At 39.8% G+C, this 12,811-nt stretch overlaps 1 protein-coding gene across 5 annotated transcripts in view; it reads right to left on the reverse strand.

Annotated features, from left to right (window-relative positions):
* Positions 1-12,811, reverse strand: part of Ryr2 (ryanodine receptor 2) — a 737,098-nt gene that overhangs the window by 389,669 nt on the left and 334,618 nt on the right. For all 5 annotated transcript variants that reach the window (XM_045151997.1, XM_045151996.1, XM_045151994.1 and 2 more), the window contains exons 6-7: positions 10,421-10,499; positions 5,971-6,083 (exon numbers count right to left, since the gene is read on the reverse strand). In XM_045151997.1, the coding sequence (XP_045007932.1) occupies positions 5,971-6,083; positions 10,421-10,499 (192 nt within the window). The remainder of the gene's footprint in view (positions 1-5,970; positions 6,084-10,420; positions 10,500-12,811) is intronic.

Genomic DNA, 12,811 nt, shown 5'->3' on the forward strand with positions numbered 1-12,811 from the left:
TGTATGTGTACATATGGAGACCAGAGGTTAGCAATGAGTATCTTCCTGATTGTTCTAATTACTTTTCTAAACCAGGGTCTCTCATTCGAGCCCAGAGCTGACCCATTCCCTAGTAGAGCTAGACATTTTGTCCTGGGAATCTCCCATCTCCACCTCCTGAGCTTTGGGATTATTTATGGGCCATCATGCCCACCGAGCATTTACCAGAGTAATGGGGACCCAAACTATATTCACTGAGCCATTTCCCAGGCCCTCTTTACTCATTCATTCTTTTGTTATTTTGGATTCTTTACCCATTCTTAGTATTAACAAATCTCCTAAAGAAACCATAATAGCAACTTTCTTTGCAAGAACTAAGAGCCTTTCTTGGATTGAAGTATTTAATGTTCATAACCACCCATATAAATCAAATTCTTCTAAATATCCATATTGCAGATGAAGAGAATGAAGGTTCAAGAAGCTCCATGTTAGCTAAGGTTTGTACTTGGCAGCCTCTAATCAGCTATTAATACTGTGCATATACATAACTCATCTGTATTACTCAGGTTACAGTGTATGGATTCCTCTAGCTACCCCTGCTAATTCCAAAGTACTTTCACTACCTCAACTTGCTGCTTTTCATTTTTTTCCCATTTTTAAAAATTTTTTTGTGCTTTTTTATTAATCAGTGTGTGCTCAGCAACTACTTTCAACTTGGTACCATTGTTAGGCTCATCCATGTCCTACCTCCTCCCACTGGCTCCTCCCTGTTGAGGTATATGGGTCATGCATTCTGGAGTTATCCCACAGTTATGGGTAGGATAAATGTCTCTGCATATCATGACCCAATGTGTGGCTCTGACACTCTTTCCAGTGTTGGGTGCCTCTGTGTCTCTGGAAATCTGATTTGGTAGGAGTTAATTTTTCTCTGTGTTGATCTCCTTTACCCTTGTGCTATACATGGTTCACCAAAAGAGAAGCAGATTGTCCAACAGAGAATAAAGTTAGCACCCGACAAATGAGATAACCCTTACTTTTTTATAGAGAATTTAATAGGTGTAGGCCCTCTAGTAGCCCACAATTGGTGGTGGCTTCATAATGGAGAGTGGGTTTATGTTTGGATATGGTTCTGACTTGTTTCCCAGCTCCAGCTATGGATCCCGTACCACTGAGGGGATCAGTTAGCCAAATCAAGAGCAGTTGGTTTCCCACCATGGCTGTGCGCCACTATTGCACTTGTGTGAGCATCACGACAGGTTATTTGCTACTAAGTAGGTTAGACCATGAGTTGCTTGGACAGATATTGGTCATTTTCCCCCAGTTGCCCATGTAGCACCTTATGGCACTAGACATGCTGTCTGGGGACTGATTCTCTTCCAACTTCCAGCCATGCCATTCCATTTTATGCATTAACTGCATATGGTGTCTTCAGCAGTAGGGTCTTACTACTAACCTTAGGTGGGTCATCAAGTACTCTGAAAGAAATCTGTCTTTCTTTTAGGAAACCTTGTAGGTCTCTCTGATCAAAAGCTCATTGTGGATGACAGCCCCATGCTGGTACTGGGAGTTACAGGTCAGTGACCATTAAGAAAAGGAAGAAAAAGATAACTAATCTAAAAGAGTTAGAGAGAAGAGAGAGAGAAGCTGTAGAAGATTAAAGTCAGTCTTCATCATACCATTTTGATACACTTAAGTTAAGATTATCAGAGTATGGTAAAAGTTAAGAGTATCAGATATCTTTGTTTGCATGTAAATTATTTAAACATTAGAATTCTCTATTTCTCACAGAAATGGAAAAAGACTTCCTGAACAAAACCCCAGTAACTCACAATCTTAAACAGTCACTCAAACAACAGGATCACATGAAGCTGAAGAGTTTCTGTAAATTATTATTTTTTATTTTTTGTTCATTATTTACTTACTTATTTTGAGAAAAGAGGAAGAGAGAGAGAGAGAGAGAAAGAATGGGTGTGCCAGGGCCTCCAGCCACTGTAAATGAATTCCAGATGTGTGCGCCCCCTTATGTATCTGGCTAACATGGGTCCTGGGGAATTGATCCTTGAACCAGGGTCCTTAGGCTTCATAGGCAAGCACTTAACAACTCAACCATCTCTCCAGCTCTAAATTATTTTTAAAGACAGAGAATGGGTAGAGGGCCTCTCACCATTGCAAACAAACTCCAGATACATTTTCCACCTTGTGCATCTGGCTTTATGTGGGTCCCAGGAAATCAGCTTGGGCATACAAGCTTTTCAGAAAAGTGCCTTAACCACTTAGCAATCTCTCCAACCCATTTTTCATGTTTTTCTAAAACCTTTGTACTGAGTCCACTCTATATGTTCTTGAATCCATCACCATAATGCTAAACCTAGTACTAACCAACCACAGTGACAATGTGAGGTACTAATGAGCAATCTTTAAGTTTATGGAGACTGCCATCAGTAACACTGATTCATTGTTTGATCAAGTTATTATACATGAGTGTATGTGTTCAGTTTGTGCTATGGATTTTGTCTTTAATGGCTCCCAAAAGCTCATGTATAAAAAGCTTGGTCTCCAGTTGGAGTTTGAAGAGGTAAGGAAAGATTTAGGAAGGAAGTGAGGCCCCTGGGCATGTGACTGTGAAAGGACAATATTGGGATTCTCCACCCCTCCCCTCTCAACTGGCTTCCCAGCTTCCATGAAGTAAGCAGCTTTGTACCCCACACCCTCTTTGCCACGATGCTCTGCTCACCACGGCCACAGTGATGGAGGGAAGCAACTGCAGTGAAAACCCTGAAGCTGTCCATAAAATAAATCCTTCCTGCTTTTAAGTTGTTTGCTTAGTTATTTGTCACAGTCAAATAAAGCTGGCTACAGGCCTGGATCACTCTTTGGTTCTTGAAGGGTAGAACCATGTATAACTATGTCCTTAGAGTTTGCTCATGTTTCTGTTATATGCTGAGTCTGTGGAAATGAACAACAAAGGCACTGAGTTTATCACAGATGAAACTGAAATTCCAGAAACCTAGTTGACTGTTCTATTGTACTTCTATTTAAAGATTACCCAGAGCCCAGTGTAGTGGTTCACATCTGTAATCTCAGCACTATGGAGACTGGGGCAGAAGGACTGCAATGAGTTCAAGGCCGGCTTGGGCTACATAGTAAGTTCCAGCATGAGAATCTGTCTCAAAAAAATATCTATTTATCTATCTATCCATGTATCTTTAAATGTCATCCAGATAAAAGAGCTTACATAATTTGGCAGGGCAAATGTAGCTTGGAAATAAGTTGTGAATTTTAATTAACTATGAGCTTACGTATGTCCAAAATTAACAGGAGGTTAACCACATGCATCACTGTTATTACTGTCATCTTTACAGTACTGTATAATTCAAAACACATTCAAATTTATTATCTAATTGCCTCCTGACAATAACATTAAGACTGTGGATTACTATTAGTATCAATCCCACTTTGGGAAATGGGATAGGCAGAAGTCTGGGGGCTAGTTATAAGACACAGGACTTGCTCAGATTATGAACTGTAGAATGGATAACAGAAGCTCTGGGCTCTGTGAGGCTCTTTGTAATACCACCCTGTCAAATCAACTCTGCTACATAGCAGAAAGTACAAGTTTTACAAACACAACAGATATATTCAGACATGTCAAAATCAAAATGAAATAGGTGTGAAGTTTCATGTTGAAAAATGTGACTGAATTACTTCTCTTGTGATTGGTTTCTATGTATAGCCACACCTCAGAATGCACATTTTCTGATCCCTTATCCCCCTCCAAGCACAGACCAGGCACAGCACAAGAACATAAAATAATGTTTATTTCAATAAGCTTCACATTCATACTGTCTTACAAATGTGGATGGTGAGTCTTTCTGCCAGTACCAGTTAGAGACAATGACAGAGAAATGCTCCAGGCATTCCTGTAGCCATGTACCAGCAGACACTCTATTTAGGACTGTAGTGCCTATCAGTCACAAGAGGGCCTATTATGCTGTTACCTTATCTTTATCTCTTTACCCACAGGGAGGGGACAATACTCTTCTTCCTAGAAACATTTGAAAACTGGAACCAAAGGTATCAGTAGAATGAAAATGAATTGCCACCAAACCTGGCCTATTTCCATGTGTTCAGAGCAATGGAGTACCCATGACTCACTCCATCCTGGTCAGTTATACACAAAAACAAATTTAGACTAATGGCACTGCTGATGCTCTTTCTTCAATCCAGTATATGTGCCACTGTGACTTACTCTATATACATTTTTCCTTTGATCACCATCTACTTTGCCACCTGAGATATTTGATGTGGATAGTCATGAAAAACTGACAATGCCTCCATTTATGTTTAATTATTTCTTAAAGAAAATAATGAAAAAATATTTAAATAATAGACTGGGAGCTTGGAATGGTGCCATATGCCTTTGATCCCAGCACTCAGGAGGAAGGTATAAAAGGATCACTGAGCTTGAGGCCAGTCACACTGAGACTCTTATTCAGAGAGAGAGCGAATGAGAGAATATATACCGGGGATATAGCTCAGTGGCACACAGCCCTAAGTTGAAGTCCCAGCATGGCAATAAAAAATACGAAGAGAGGACACAAGCTGACACATGTACAAGGTTGCACATGTACACAAGGTGGTGTACACATCTGGAGTTCAATTACAGTGGTTGCAAGGCCTAGTGTACCTATTATTTCTGCCTCTCTCTCCCTCTGTCTCTCTCTCTCTCTTGCTCTCTCTCTCTCTCTCTCTCTCTGTCTCTCTCTCTGTCTCTTCCTCCCTCCCTCTCCCTTTCTCTCCTTCTCTCTCAAATAAATAAATAAAAGAAGAATATTGATAGGACATTTAGTTGAGCATGGTAGTGAACACCTATACTCTCAGCAAAGGAACGTCAGATAGGAGGATGATAATTTCAAGGCCAGACTGGACTACATAGTGAGACTTTCTCTGTCTCTCGCTCTTCAATAAATAAAACATTTTTAAAGAAACCACAGCTAATTAAACATCTTAAATTAAATACATATTGGACTCACCACACAAATCAAGAAAATACTCAATGATTAAACATAAACTTCATTCTCCTAGTTCTAGCCTATGCAGCATCAATGACAGACAAGCTCCTTCTTATTTTATTCTTTATTTTATTTAAAATTTTTTGGTGTTCATTTTTATTTATTTATTTGAGAGCGACAGACAAAGAGGCAGATAGAAAGTGGGGGGAGAGAGAATGGATGTGTCAGGGCCTCCAGTCACTGCAAACAAACTCCAGATGAATGTGCCCCCTTGTGCATCTGGCTAATATGGGTCCTGGGGAATCAAGCCTGGAACTGGGGTCCTTAGGCTTCACAGGCAAGCGCTTAACTGCTAAGCCATCTCTCCAGCCCCTTATTTTATTCTTATCACAGCCTCATTAATATAGCTTTTATACTGTGTGCAAAGCAAAAACCATGGAATTTGGGATTCCTCACTAGACTGTATTCACATTCTATGAATAAAAGAGTCCAGGGCTATGCTGATGGCTCAGAAAGCAAACAACTTGCCATGCAAGCATGAGGATCCAAGTTTGATCCCCTGTACCCACTTAAAGTACTAGTGTGGTACACATGTTCATAATCCCAACACTGGCAATTTGGAGACAGATGGATCCCCCAAGCTCACTGGCAAGCTAGTCCTGCTTAACTGGTGAGTTCCAGCAACACACACTGTCTAGATGGTGCTGGACAGCATTTCTAAGGCATCTACTCACATGGGCACACATGTGCATACATACACACATTTGCACCCACAGACGTACACAGTACACAGTTTCAAGTGTAAAACAAACAAAGCATTAGATACTCTCAGCATCATAGATATGTACATCAAGGTCAGAAGGGAAGCCTTCCCTGCTGGAAAAGGCCCAGGAAGCCATCTTCCCACTCAGACCATGTAATTCTCCTACATGAGTTATTCAAAACTCTCCAAAGGAAGGCATGTTGCACACTTACTTACCAAGTATCGCTCAGAGGACACACTAACCAAGATGAGGTCATCTCCAACCCGTACTTTTTCTCCTTCTGACCTCTGCTTAGAGGCTGGATGTATCGTCCACCAACAAGCTTCACCTGCAGGGTGGTGAGGGTAGGAAACAGACTTGTTTCTTTGAAGATCCATTTTCTTTATTAGTGAACCCATTCAAACAACTTTCAGAAATAAGGATATTCATTCAAATTATTCTCTTTGACCATAAAAAAATAAACAATTAAAAACAGCCATATTTGCTTAGAATGAGACATATTCAGAAGAAAAATTTCTTCTCATGGTAACTGGGTGTGACAGCTTGGTGTCTTTCCTCCCTATTAAAAATTGCTTAAGCAGAGTATTTATGTGAACTAACACAGAACCAGATCCACCAGTCATCCTCAGCTGATTTCATTCCCTAAGCAATTAAATGTCATTATCCTGGTTACATTGCTGTCTGCAAAAAAGTATTCACATTATGATACAAGTTTCAAAGGCACTTGAGGTTTTATGATGTGACGGTCATATAATTAGTAATTTTTCATCCTGATCATTTGTGACGATGTCAATTCAAAAACAGATGCAATGCATTACTAACACCTTACTGTTCTGGCCTCTCAGCTTTGCTTTTTTTAAAAAATGGTGGCTCCTCTTAATCTAAAACTAAAATATTACAGAACCCTTACTACCCATGGGCACATTATCAAAAGGTCAGGGTATATATGAAGTCAAATAATTTCTTCCCAAGTAAGTCAAGCAAAAGCAGGACTCGCATTCATCATTCTGACGACATTAAGATATGCATGTGACTTCAGTCTGTTCAGGTCCTCTGAAGACCTAAATGTAAGTTCTATCACAACAGTGCTATGGTGATATTTTCTATCTATAACTATCATTTTCTCCCCTTTCGCAGCTTATTAGTTTCCCATAACACATTCCTCTGTCTTAATTCTCATTGTCAGAATGTAAATTTGGTAATAGCAGAGGCTCTGCCTGCACCCTTGGGTTCAGTAGGATTTCACCAGCTCCTATTAGCATATTGTGGGCACCCAATCAAAATTAATCTTATATAAGGGAATAAACAAATCATCTGATAATATTTCCTTGTACTCCTTAGTAAATATGTAGCTTGTTCTTTGAGCTGTTTTTCTTACATGAACCAGTCTCTTACTTGCTCATCACCCCACAGAGTCCCTATAGTCATTCAACCACTCCACATTTGCAGAGTTGTGGGTGGTGTTTCATTTATTCCTTATTGCTTTATTAGCTAGGAATTCATCAATAAAGAAGAAATTAAAAATCAACTGTTTTGTGAATTTAATTCTGATGAAAGCAAGCAGACAAGTGACAATAACTCACAGAGGAGAGTGCTCTCCTGGAAAAAACTGTAACATACCTTCTGACAGAAGGAAAGAGACTGACTTGCTGTGCTCTTCAAATTACTGTGGAATCATCTCAGAACATGAGTGCAAGTTCTAGATTTCTAGAACATGTCTGTCTTGTACTTGTTAATAAGACACCTTTGCCATTTAACTGCATGCTAAACTATATTACATAAAATACAAAATACAGAACAACTGAACTTACAAAAATGAAATAGAAGAAACCGGGGAGGTGGCTCAGTGGTTAAAATGCTTGCTTACAAAGCTGGTGCTCCAGGGTTCAGTTCCCTAGTAGTCACATAAAGCCAGATGCACAACCTGGTGTATGTATCTGGAGTTCATTTGCAATGGCAAGAGGCCCTGGCGTACCCATATAATCTCAATCAATCTCTCTCTCTCTCTCTCCTCAGTCCGCACTCCTCCCTCTAGTGCATTCATTCATAAACACACATTTGTATTTTTTAAAAAAAATGAAATACAAATCAAAAGGCTATATTTTCAAGGCTATATTTCTATACAAGGCAATGTAGTGACCATCAGCATGTTATTTAGGTTTATATACATGGTATAGTTTCCATCTGTTTGTGAAAATTTAGAGAATGTGGGAAAGTATTTTTAACTTAATTTTAACTGATACATAAAAATATACATATTAATTGGGTAGCATGTAATATTCTGATACCTGCATGCAATGCATAAAGTTAAAATTAGGATAAAGACATCTATCTCTTCAAACATTTATTGTTTGTTTAAGGCAAAATCATTTAAACTTTTTTTCTTCTACCTTATTGAAATATGCAGTGAATACATATTTGCTATCACAAGTGTGATATACCACTAGTGTGACATATCACAGTATATATATAAAACATGAAACAACAGAAACTTTGTATATTATGTGTTTTGTGATTTTTGTTGTTGTTGTTGTTTATGTGTTTTGTGTAAGTAGTGATGAAACCCAGGGCCTTGCCCAGGAAGCACTCTGTCACTGAGACACAGCCCCAGTTTTCTGAGAGTATTTTTAGGAGAGCTAATGGGATGAGGGGTAGGTTTATGATCCCTCCCTGGAAAGAAAAAATATAATTAAAGTTGGATTTTTTTCCTTCATTTTTTTGGACTTCGTTATTTATTTGTGTATTCATTAATCAATTCACTCATTCATTCATTTTGCAATACTATGGTTTGAATCCAAGGCCTTTCACATACCGAGCAAGTGTTCTACCAATGAGTTACATCCCCAGATCTTTTATATATGGTTAATTGCAAGGATATGCATGTCCATTGTTAAAGACAAAATTATCAAGTTATAATGGGGTACAGTAAGAAAACACAAGTTATTCAGTGGACTGAGAACAAGACCATACTTAAACCTTATATTCTTATATATTTCTTCCAAAAGGATAAAAGTGTTAATTTACATACTTTTATCCCATAAATATGGATGTCTGTTTGGATAGGTTTGCAAACACAGCAAGGCCCATAGGCACAGAAATTAAGGAGAATTTAAGCTTCTGTGTTCTTGTTTGAACGTGAGCATTGAACATGTTTCATCTGTTCTTAAACTGTTTTGAGAATGACAAGAGAAACAGGCAGCAGTGGTTCACAAACTACCAGTCAACATGAGCATGGCTCATACCCCCAAACGTCGTAGAGCAAGCACTGGTTTTTATCTCCTCCATGAGAATCCAGGAATTGAAGTATTTTATATCTAACTAATTCCCTAAGAATAATCAACCATAAAAATATATGCTTTCGGGCTGGAGAGATGGCTTAGCAGTTATGTGCTTGCCAGTGAAGCTTAAGGACACCGGTTCGAAGCTCGATTCCCCAGGACCCACGTTAGCTAGATGCACAAGGGGGAGTACACATCTGGAGTTCATTTGCAGTGGCTGGAAGCAACGACACACCCATTCATTCTCTCTCTCTCTCTCTCTCTCTCTCTCTCTCTCTCCCTCTTTCTCTCTCTGTCTGTCTCTCTGAAATAAATAAATAAACAAGCAAAATTTTTAAAAATAAAAAATATGTACTTTTTCCTTCTACCAAAAATGTCATAAGGGTCAGTACAGTGATTGTCTTACAAGCGTGAGGACCTGAATTCAATCTCTATAAACCACATAGAAATACAAGGCAAGGCAGAAAGTGCCTGTGTCCTGGGGCTGCCTTGCCAGCCAGTCTAGCTTACTTGGCAATTTCCAAAGCCATTGAGAGACTCTGCCTCAAAAAAATAAAAATTAAAAAAAAAGGTGAACAGAACCTGAGGAATAATGACTTTCCTCTGGCCAACACACACACATGTACTCACATGCTTGCATACCTGCACACACATATTCCTGTGCACAAATACACATGCACATACATACACACTTACACACATTAAAAAATGTCAGAAATGGGGCTGGAAAGATGGCTTAGCGGTTAAGCGCTTGCCTGTGAAGCCTAAAGACCCTGGTTCGAGGCTCGGTTCCCCAGGTCCCACGTTAGCCAGATGCACAAGGGGGCGCACATGTCTGGAGTTCGTTTGCAGAGGCTGGAAGCCCTGGCGCGCCCATTCTCTCTCTCTCCCTCTATCTGTCTTTCTCTCTGTGTCTGTCGCTCTCAAATAAATAAATTTAAAAAAAATGTCAGAAATGCCAGTAGTGACAATACATGCCAGCAAGGAATTGCTAAAGAGGCAGAGTCAGGAAGGTCAGGAATTTTAGGCCTGTCTGGGTTACACCTTTGTGGGAGTATGAAGATAGCTCATCAGTTAAAGGATCTTGTCTGCAAAGCCTGCTGACCCAGCTTCAAGTCTCTCTGTCAGTGTAAAGCTGGATGGACATTTTATAGCAGCAAAAAATCCTGACACAAAACACATGCACACACACACACACACACACACACACTCACACACACACACATATGCAAATAAACAAAAAATTTTAAAATGTCAGAAAATCATTTTTCCAGACTCTCCTCATAAAAGCATCCACCTAATATATCTTTGACCATGTCTCATGTTTTCCAGTCCAAGCCTGTCCAGGCTTTCTTGACACAGTTTCATCATGGTGTATGCTGCTCACCTGTAGTATCCTCTTGCAGGCCAACATCGAAGGCCAGCTTGTCAGTTGAAGACCGGGAAGTAGACAGGCAGCACAAATACTAAAAACAGAATGAGTAGTTGTCACAAAATGTTGATAGTCTTATCTTGGCCACTGTGAATAGTGCAGCAATAAACAGGGATATGCAAGTGTTTCTGTGGGATACAGACTTAGATTCTTTAGGTAGATAAACAGTAGTCATGTTACTGGACCACATGGTAGGTCTACTTTTAATGTTTTTAGTTTTTGAGGAACCTGCATACTGACTTCTATAGTATCTGTACCAGTTTAAATTCCTACCAGAAGTGTAAAAAAAAAAAAAAAGGCTCTTCTTTCTCCACATCTTCACCAGCATTTGTTGCTGTTTGGTTGATGATCATCATTCGGACTGGGGTGAGGGATGTGTGTCTGGGAGGGGGAATACAACAGGGACTATGGGAAAGGAGAAAGAGATCTAAAAGGAGGGGAGAAACAAGAGAAAGGAATGGACAATATGTGATATAACAGGAGAATGGGGCACTATTTGGAGGAAGAAAGGAACCCAGCCACAAGAAGGGGAAGAAGAAAGGGGTGTAAGGATCCAATAATGTATAATAATGTATATTTATAAGACTGTCATAGTGACATAGTGAACCCTTTGCCTTGTATGGTAACTGAAACTAAACATATAAGTTTAAAATGTCTATGGTAACATTAAAGTCTAGTTCTGATAAGTATGTTGATATTTGTCTATCTCTTCTGACTAGTCCCCTCTGCAACTCTACATTGTCTACATAAGGGGAAAGTTTTTCAATGTTTGAAACAGAACAGCACTCACACAGCATGCAACAGAAGCAGTATTCTAAGGGAAATACAGTCCTTTATCCCCTTATAAAAGATTATGCAAATGAGCACTGTCACTACAAGAAGACAAGTGGCTGGGGATGTATTTGTACATCTCTCATCCCATGTGATATTCATGCTCATCCACAGCTATACAACATGATCTGATAGAAATCTCTTGGAAAAGAAATTAGAAGCCTCTTCCCTTCTGTCCTCAAGTCCTCAACTTTTGTTATTTTAAAACAGTAATTTCTTGAAACCCACCAAGAATTTATTCTGCTGTGAAGCAAATCGCCTTGCTGAGTGAGGTTTATCACAAGTGTGTGTGTGTGTGTGTGTGTGTGTGTGTGTGTGTGTGTGTGTGTTCCCTTAGGGGTAAGCTTACTTTCATAACCCTAACATCTTACTCCCTCTACTTCTAGATTTTCCTAAGTGTATATATTTTTGGACATAAATTTTTGCATCACTTTTTGGCCAATTTCCCTAGCCCCACTCCAACGGCAAATACCTTGTTAAGAGACATGAGAATGAGGACACTGAGATGAAATGTGGTTTGAGCTTAAAATATTCTACCATCTGCATGAGACTAGAGCACTGGCAGCAAGAACAGGGACTACCAAAGAAAACCTAGAAACAGTTCTGGGAATTGAGTAAGCTCAGGCCCCTCAGATGCTCTGGATAGCTAATGCAAAGACCACAAAACTCTTTTTATGGAAGAGACACCACCCAACTAAGTGGATGTCCCTGGGTGTGAAGAGGAAGGGAGCAAGTGAACTGAGCCAACACAGCAGGGCAAGTCAGGGTCACAGGATGTGGAACTAAGTTGGTCTGGAGACTCATTCTGCCTTTTGGCTATAAAGCAGGGACTCTCAAAACTGACAATAGAGTTCAAGGGTTCCTAAACCTACTTTTAACCAGGAAAGGAGTATAAGGTCTTACCTTCAAGGCATACAGCTCCACAGTGTGTCCCTGTTGTTTATAAACTGTGTTAAAAGCCTGTCTTTTGCATTTTTTCTTTTTTAATGGATGTGATATGTACGTTTGTATATGCATGTTATGTGTGTGGGTGCCTGTACATGTGCTGTTGTGTGTGTGTGCATGCATGTACATGTTTATGCACACATGTGGAAGCCAGAGCACAACCCAAGGTGCTGTTCCTCAGGAATGCCATTCACTCTTTTTGAGACTGGGTCCCTTACTGGCCAGAAACTCACCAAGTATGTCTAAACCAGCTGGATAACTGGCTCCAGGGATCCACTGGTCTGTGTCTCCCTAGTGCTGGGATTATAAGCACATTCTACCACACCAGCATTTTGACATGGGTGCAGCAGTTGAGCTCATATCCTCCTGCCTGCAGGGCAAGCACTTTACTGACTGAGCTCTGCCAGTCCCTAAGAGCCTGCCTTAATCCTCAGACTTCAGTAAAGTCTTTTCTATTTCTCAACACTATTGTAGCATTAGGCACTGCACATACTAGCATGCATCTTGTCTTCAATCTTCACTGTAACACTGTAACATCCACAACTGCCATGGAGATGCTGTAATGATTCT

The sequence above is a fragment of the Jaculus jaculus genome, chromosome 6, assembly GCF_020740685.1.
Source record: "Jaculus jaculus isolate mJacJac1 chromosome 6, mJacJac1.mat.Y.cur, whole genome shotgun sequence".
Taxonomy (NCBI): Eukaryota; Metazoa; Chordata; class Mammalia; order Rodentia; family Dipodidae; genus Jaculus; species Jaculus jaculus.